Source organism: Monopterus albus, unplaced genomic scaffold, assembly GCF_001952655.1.
Source record: "Monopterus albus unplaced genomic scaffold, M_albus_1.0 scaffold221.1, whole genome shotgun sequence".
In the NCBI taxonomy this organism is placed as follows: Eukaryota; Metazoa; Chordata; class Actinopteri; order Synbranchiformes; family Synbranchidae; genus Monopterus; species Monopterus albus.
The window spans coordinates 162,988-171,318 of NW_018128101.1; the positions used below are offsets into that span (position 1 = coordinate 162,988).

Below are 8,331 nucleotides of genomic sequence, written 5' to 3' on the forward strand. Positions count from 1 at the left end.
ATCTGTTGTGTTGTGCTACAGCAAAGAGAACCAACACATCTCAGAGAGTATTAATAAATCATGATTATGAAGCACCATTGGCTGCAGCTTCCCTCTGCAGCAACTGGATGAACTCCATCCCAGTTTGCTCTCTGGGCACACCCTGCATGATGATACAAGGCATTAGGTAATTATACAGCAACTAAGATTCAGGTAGTGCAACAGCAGGTTGGTTTGCCCTCCTGGTGACAAATGATTAATGAGATGTTTCTAATGGACTTGCTTTGATAGTTTTTCTTGACCTGAACTTAGTTCCCTTTCAGCTGATTCACTCTATACAACACATACTGTATGGGATACCATAGCCTTACATGTCCTGGCTGAAGACACCTCTATTTAAGACAGAAAACCTGTGATGACATGTGCAGCCCCACCTGCACATATAAACCCACGTCACTGCAGTTGTCCCTCATTCTGATGGTTGCTCTTTGACGCATTCAGCTGTGAGATGGGGCAACGTGGCATGGCACGTCGTACCTCTCCTACAAGGAAGAGTAAGAACCCTAACCTTCAATTCCCTTTCAATCAGTTCACTCAGTTCAACACATATTGTATGGGATACATATTCACGCCCCATAGAGCAGCCACTGAACCCAGGGATAAAACCTCAGATACTCTCACACATTTTGGACCAGGCAAAAAGGACAAAATGCAGCACTGATAGTAAAACTGGACAAATGTGTGCGGTGAAGACCAACTGGCTGCTGGACACATATCACCCACAGATACCCCTTTAAATAACATCCATGTAACCCTGGTTGAATGCACCCTCACACTCTGAGGCAAGGAGACACCTTTGCTGCTATAAGGCAGAAAGATCCTCACAGTAACCGGCGGGTGGTGTCAAGTGTGAACACAACTAAAATGCTAAATGCTGCTACCTCAACTTGCCGAGTGTAAACCAAACACGAACAGTTAAATGGGTTCAATCATAAATAATAGGGTTTTCAGAGCACAAACACTTGTGTGTTCGGGTCATTCAGTGTTGTCCCAGCTTCTGACACACAAAATAAGGAGACTTTCCAGTTTTTACCTCAGCACCTCTCACACAACCTATTGCATAAAGCAGCACTGTGTTAGATAGTGTAGAAACACAAAGGAAATATGTGTGAAGATATATAGAGGATGGAAACTTCAGAGAAGTCTGCACCTAAAGGGAGTCAAGGACGATAAAAACAAAGTCAAGGTGACTGTGGAGAGCAGGTGCAATCCTAGCTGATAGGAAGAAGGAAGCAAGAGGTTGACTACAGAGTCTAGGGAGCAAGAGGAGAGAGAGAGAGAATTGAGTGTGTGTGTGTGTGTGTGTGTGTGTGTGTACGAGGAAAAGAGACATCCAGATTGAGAAGAGACATAAGAGACACAGGAAATCTGCAAGCAAATTTGACATCATTAGCCAAGAGGCAGTTAACAAGTCTAATTAGAGGGGAGGCAGGCAGGCAGTGCTACCAGACCTGCTTCCGGACCTCAGACAGACACACATAGTCATATAAACACACACACACACACACACAGACATAGCCAAAGCTTCAGGCATCACCTAACTAGGTCAGATCTTTGAGACTTGAAGTCAGAAGGTAGGAGGGGGAGATAGAGAGGAAGAAAGAGATTGAGGAAAGATAAAAGATGGAAGGACGATAGATGGGATAGTTGTCTGCTCTTGGTAAGATGGCAAGACTTGTTTAAGGCTGTGGGAGTGAGATAGTGAGGAAAAGAACACATATACACTCACAGACATTAAAAAATACATAGAGATTGACTTGTTTACACACCTAACACCTGCCGCTTTACTTCTGCCATTTATGAGATGCTGCGTTTAGGATATGAATTTGAAAATATCCTGCAGCTGCTCTTATTGCTTCCCATAACAATGTCAGGTGCATTAAACACACCCTTCTAGTTTAGGTGTTACTACAAAGACTAGTTGTGTGAAATGAGGATATCGCTGTATCAGTACAGCCATCCAGTTCTCAGTTTGAGTGATAGCTTGCCAATGCTCCTGAGAGATGACTGACTTACGTTCCCTTGAAGCAGTGATGACTGAATGTCAGTTCTGGAAAGCCACAAAAAATGCTTCAGTCAAACAGCCTGCATCTCTTTCTGTTCCCTCTGCTCCGTCAGAGGCACAGTGACAGAGCACACTGTGTTCCTTACTCAGCACAGGCTGAATGCTTCAGGAGAACGGCTTTATTGCCTGTCAACTTTAAATTCTTTAATAGTATAGTATTATTCTAAATTGTTGTGACAATTAGCAAGGCATCTTGCCAAAACCAGTACGGGCAGTAACAAATGAAACACAGGCATTTAAATTTATTTGTAAAATCTTTTTAGTGTTACTCAAGCTATGTTACAGGCAATTTACTTTTAACATTCTCACTAAGAAAAAAGCTATGAAAACTTTTGCTTTGCATTTTTTTTTTATTCCCTTGGGCTATTAATAACAGCCAGCATTTTTTTTAAAGAGCCCAAAGTTTTTTTGGTATAGGCCTCTCTTCCAAATAGCTGAGATTTTGATCCATGGTAAAGTATCAATACATTTACAAATACCAAAAATTCTGAAAAAGTCATAAAATCCTACATTTTGAAGAATTCAATCAGACTCTTTCATTTGTGTGGTGGTGTAAGAGCACAAATGGTTTTTGAGAATTAGCTCCACATTATTTCTCAAGGTACTGTATGCCATGAAGCATTGCTGGTTTGCATTCCAACAGAAAAATATTGAATTTCTAACATTTCCATCTTGAAATATCATTTGCACAAAAGTTGCATTGCCCCTGCTTGTGCCAGTGAAGCGGCAAATGTCTGTAGTTCTCATAACGCACATCGGGTTGTAGTTGTGAGGGTCTCAAGAGTGTACTGCTTCTTCTGGAGATCAGGATGATGGTCGGCCAACTCTGAATGCTGTTTTGTTAACTTGCTTCAAACTATGGACCAGGTGGAACCTTTAGAGACATTGGTTTCACACTCAGAAGGCCACAGCCCCTCTTGTAGACCAGCCAGGAATTTGCTAGGCATAGGTCAAAGATGTATCCAAACAGGGGAAAATACCATCACCTTGACTTGGCTAGGGTCTTGTGCATGTGTACCGGCATGTCAGAAAGATCAGTGCGTCCCATATGCTGATCGTAGACAGGAATGAGTGATGGGCAAGGGATGGGCAAGGGATGGCAAGCTTTGCATGGACCTCTTTGTTCCATCGTTTGATAGCTGAAAGAGGCATGATCCCACAAGCACTGCTCAAAAGGCTGACACATTTGTTGTCATACCATTTCTCTACAATCACCCCTTCAGCTGACCTTGATCAAAGCTCCACGTCCTTTCTTCACCAGCTCTTTGTCATCAAAGGAGGTCCACCAATGCACTTTGGTTGGACAGTGCCGATGCACCTGACACCCAGGTTTGCCTGCAGTTTCTGGATCAAGTTTAAACTGGTGAAGTAGTTGACACAGAAGACAAATGACTGGGTAATGATTTTGCAAAACACTGTCACCAGTTTGGGCCCTAAAGGTAACACCTGCTCCTGCTCGCTTAGGGCAACCCTGAAAAATGTGGATGGGCCTTGACAGAGCAGTAGATCACGGATGATGCCAGATGAACTGGCCCAGCAAAACAACTTAAAGCTCCACTTGTCTGGCTTGTTGGCGATATACTGATGGAAGGTGCTGGCCCTTGTGCCTTTATATGCCACCATGACCTCATCCACACTGCTTGTAAGTGGATGGAATCAGGAGCCAATGCTCACGAACCATCTCAGAGAGGAGGTGGATTTTTTTAAAAATCAGTCTGGACTGTCATTGCACTGCTGATTATCCTTAAAATGAATGAACCAGCATAACAGCTTGAATCTTTTCTTGGCATGATATCGGCTATCATGTGACATGTGGTCCCAGTAGTCCTCCAGGGATGGTAAGTTGAAAACACATGAAAAGTAGTGCTGCCAGGAAATCTTCAGTCTCTTCAGGGCTAGTCATGATTGGATTCCCCAACTCCTGGGCAGAGCACATATCGATATGTTGAGCAATGTGTTTGATAATCTTGTCAGTGAAGAGCTAGGAAAGTACTGGAAGGATGTCTTTACAGCATCAGGGGGTTCAAAGTTTGCTGCAGGTATCTGGAATTTCTCAATGTCTTCATGCTTCCAGACCCTCCTTGTGCCTTTGTTTGGACTTGAGGGTGAGTGAGGGTCAAGTGTGTCCTCTGGCTCTACCAAGAGAACTGTTTGTATGGCGTTTTTTCCTTATCTCCTCTTTTATGGGGCTGTGGTTTAAAAGATGAGCTTGTTGAGGCAACCTCCTCCTCATCCATGGATTCAAACAAAGTGTCCCCAGACTCTTCTGCTTATGTGGAATAACATTAAGTGATCAGAACAATAAATGATCAGAATTTTTTTCTTTTCTTATAGCAAATACCTAGTTTCACTAATGTTACCTTTATCATAAATGATAAATGTTTGGCTGAGCATGTTTTTAGAAAATTACTACTATATTATACTATATTATATTATACTTACTTTTAAAAATTCCATCTGAGTCCTGATGTCTGGACTGACATTCTTGTTGTTAACTTGCTGCAAGGAGGCAAAACTGAAAGTGCTTACTGTTTAAAGACACATACCTCAACCAAGTGGTAGAGACAGATCAGGCAGAGTTAAGTTCAACACATTTTTCAAAATGTGCTCTACCACAAAACTGAGCAGAATATTAAAGGGTTAACTCCCTGCTGGTCAGAAAACAGGATACTAATAAAGACGCATTAGTTAAGGACAGATTCATCTTTATTGTAACAGTTGTGGTTGCTCGAAGTTATTTTAGTGTACTTTTACTGCTAAGAAGAAATTCAGTTTAGAGCCAACCTGTTAGTGCTTTTATCTGCGACCTGACTTAAACACACATATGTTATTTTTACATCAGTGAGGAGAGGCTTCTGATACCCTTTAAAAACCCTTATTCAAACTTAAATGAAAACAAGAAAAGTTTTTTTTAGCAATAGCAAAAAAAAAAAAATCTGCAAGATGATCAAAATACAACTACAGTTATATGAATCAATAGTTAACTCTGTTCTATCCCTATGTCTACTAAGACTGTACTCACAATCTCTTTGAGCCTTGGGAAGAGTGCAGGATTGTCATTTAGTTAGAGTGCAAAAATCTTAAAAATGATCATTCATCATCAGATATATCATTTGAATGCCGCTGTGCACAAGCCCAGAACTGTGAACATTTCACTCATTACCTGTTTCTGGATGACAGGTTCCATGCTGGTGGCAGTTGCATGGTATGCATGTTGAGAGAGGCCCTCTGCCAGGAGCTTCCCGAGTGAACCCTGGGGCGCAGCGCTCACAAAACTGGCCTGCAAAACCTGGAGGACAGGAACAAGTTTCCACCCATGGAGCAGGAGGGCTGGCAGGAGCAGAGGAGATGACAGCTGAGGTCAGGGTTACCCTCTCAAGCTGGGATGTGTCTGGAGAGGATGGAAGACAAAAGATGCAAAAGGTTTTGTCATAAAACTGATGCTTATGGAGGTCATTAGTCAGTGATAACTGTTGCCTCAGAGGCCCTTTGAGGTGCTTTTCCATGAAATGAGGGGTTTGTGTATTAAGTGTATGTATAAGAGTGTGTGTCTGTGCCTGTTTGTGGGTCTCTGTACTCGTTAAGCGGTAGGTTATTAGCATTTGTTACAGTGCTGTCCCTCCCTCCCTGTCTCATTACAGGTTCTGGCCTGTGTTTACAGTTTACCGTTTGACACACACACAATAACAGATTCATCCACCCACATGCCCGTAAATGCCACACTTAATACTCTCTTGCACACGCAAGGGTGCTCGCATGCACCCACAGACGTACACTCGTCACCCAGGGAATCTTTGATATAGCAAATGAATAAATCACCGCAGCAGAGCAAGACGAGAAGAAAAGGAGACAGGAGACTCGGTGGAGGTATGTCAGATGTGTAGATCCTGTGGGGTTTCAAGATCCTGCTCTCCTCTCATGAATAGTGATGGGGGCAGACCATCCTGAACCAAATCCCTGTCACCCTTTACTCTCTACAGCCACAGAACACAAATTACTTTTGTTCCTGATCCATGACAGTACACAAAATGGACTGACACACACAAAGCTAGACAGACAAACTGACAGATAGATTGACAGATAAATAGACAGATAGATAAAATATGCTGTGCACGTATGACTAGGTAGCTTTGTCAAGTAAGAAATAAGCCAAGTGTGAATGAGCAGCTGCATAATGAGGGAAATCTGAGTGGAAGAAACAGTAAGGGGTGTGAACGAAGAAGCAGAGGAGAGGATGAAGCTTGACTTCTAACAAGCCATGATCCAATCGTTCCTTCAGCAGTGATGAAACCCAGTTCATTTGCACCTCTGAGATGTAATCAGTAGGCAGGCCTGTCCTCTTCCCTCTCCATGACTCGTCTTAGCCTCTACCCTTTACTTTCCTCTACCATCTGAATTCTATTAGCTCATTCAGTTGGGGAAATGTACAATTAAATCAGTTTGCAGGCACTGAACCCTATATTTTAGTTAATTAAAAAAATTTCATGTTAAGTCATGCTGTGTAAGTTCTCTCCATCAATCCTTTCTCCAAGAAACCTTGTCATTCCACTCAAGAGTTTAATTCCCTTGAATGGCTCAATACAGCCCCACAGAATATGACAGTTTAGGTCTCTTTAGGTGCCCATATATTCAGTCATTAAGACATCGATTTTTCATAAACTTCCAATATGGCTATGCTCTCTGTTCAAAACTCAATTTCTGTGGCGAAGAAAATGAAAGGACTTTACTGTGACTGCTGCCAAAGACTGCCTTTATAGTCTGAAGACAATACTGTCATTAAAATAATAAGGTTTGTTATAAAAGTCTCTTTGTGGTGCAGGAAGAAATTTAAGGCGTAAAGGGGAACGTGAGAAGGAGAGAGGAGAAAGATGAGAGGACAGCTTTATGGGATTTTGATATTAAAGTTTGCCTTGCAGCCTGCAGCAATAAGGCACTTCTAACACTGTTTGAGAATGAGTCTGAGACCTTACACAAATCATTAAAAGTTTCTCCCCCATGGTGTGCAATGGATGCAGTGTAAACTGTGTGCTTGAGTTTGTTTGTACGTTCATGTGGGTGGGTGGTTACAGGAAACTGTTGGATGGAATAAACATGACTGTACCTCTGTTTCTGTGTTCACAATCTTGCATGCCAGTCCTTCTGCATGCACAGAGCATGTGGAGCAACACTAGTGAGTGTGTGTCATAATGCCTACTGAGCAACTAATTAAAATAGTGTAAGAAGGTGTGAGAGAGCTGGTGATTTAGGCCAGCTGTTCTGTCTTTTTGCTCTAATCCACTGTAACGCCTTACCAATCCTGCCTGTACTTTACAGTCCAGACTGCTGGACAGAAAGGGAGGAAGGACATGATATAAATAAGAAGAAAATTTCAAGAACTACTTCCTAACATCTGAGATTAAATGTTCCACTTTCTTCTGATCCAGATTTGAAACAGTTGAAGAATTCAGTGAATCCATACACTGACACTGTTTCAGTAACAATCTTTGTTGTAAAATAGGATTAATATTAAATTGTATTTATTTTTCTACCATAATGCCTAAATACATTCTGATATATAGGTACACACAGCCATATTCCTAAGATATGTAAAGCCAACAATAATGGATTTGGTATTTTTTAAACTCTCAGTGCAGAACACATAAATGATAGAGAGGTAAAGTTAAAAATAACATGTAAAGTAGAGCCCAAACCCACTGTGCTACATACATTCATAACAGTATCGGATATATCTACAAACACTAATAAATACAGAGACACACTTACAGTTGAGTCCTCCAGCGTTGCTGATTCTGATAGCGGTCACGTTGTAAAGGAGACGCTGGAACTCAAAGGCAGACAGAGGAGGATCAAAGCTCATCTCGTGTTCATGAAGCCTGTGGAATAAAAACAGAGGAAACAATTTACAAAATGTTTGCGCAGTGCATTCAAGTGTTAACACACTAAACAGCAGAAACAACACATTTTAAAGCTACAAACCCCCAAACTGAGTGAAAGTATTTGTACGGTGGATTTACAGTATGAAGAACTGCAGCTTTTCTTTTTTCAGTGTAATTGTTCTCAACAATGAAGACAATAACAAATGCAGTGCTACATATGTACTTGTGTTTTTATGCTGGGTTGTCTACAGCACTCCTAGCAGGCATACAGTTTGAAAAATAAAGTTGCTGATGTCAACAAATATTAGGCTTTGCCATCTGCTGAAGGAAGCTTTGGAAAGCCAGGCTGCG

At 41.7% G+C, this 8,331-nt stretch overlaps 1 protein-coding gene across 1 annotated transcript in view; it reads right to left on the reverse strand.

Annotated features, from left to right (window-relative positions):
- Nucleotides 1-8,331, reverse strand: part of lamc3 (laminin, gamma 3) — a 57,782-nt gene that overhangs the window by 19,051 nt on the left and 30,400 nt on the right. Inside the window, exons 7-8 of the mRNA XM_020619472.1 lie at nt 7,868-7,977; nt 5,268-5,495 (exon numbers count right to left, since the gene is read on the reverse strand). Coding sequence (XP_020475128.1) covers nt 5,268-5,495; nt 7,868-7,977 — 338 coding nt within the window. The remainder of the gene's footprint in view (nt 1-5,267; nt 5,496-7,867; nt 7,978-8,331) is intronic.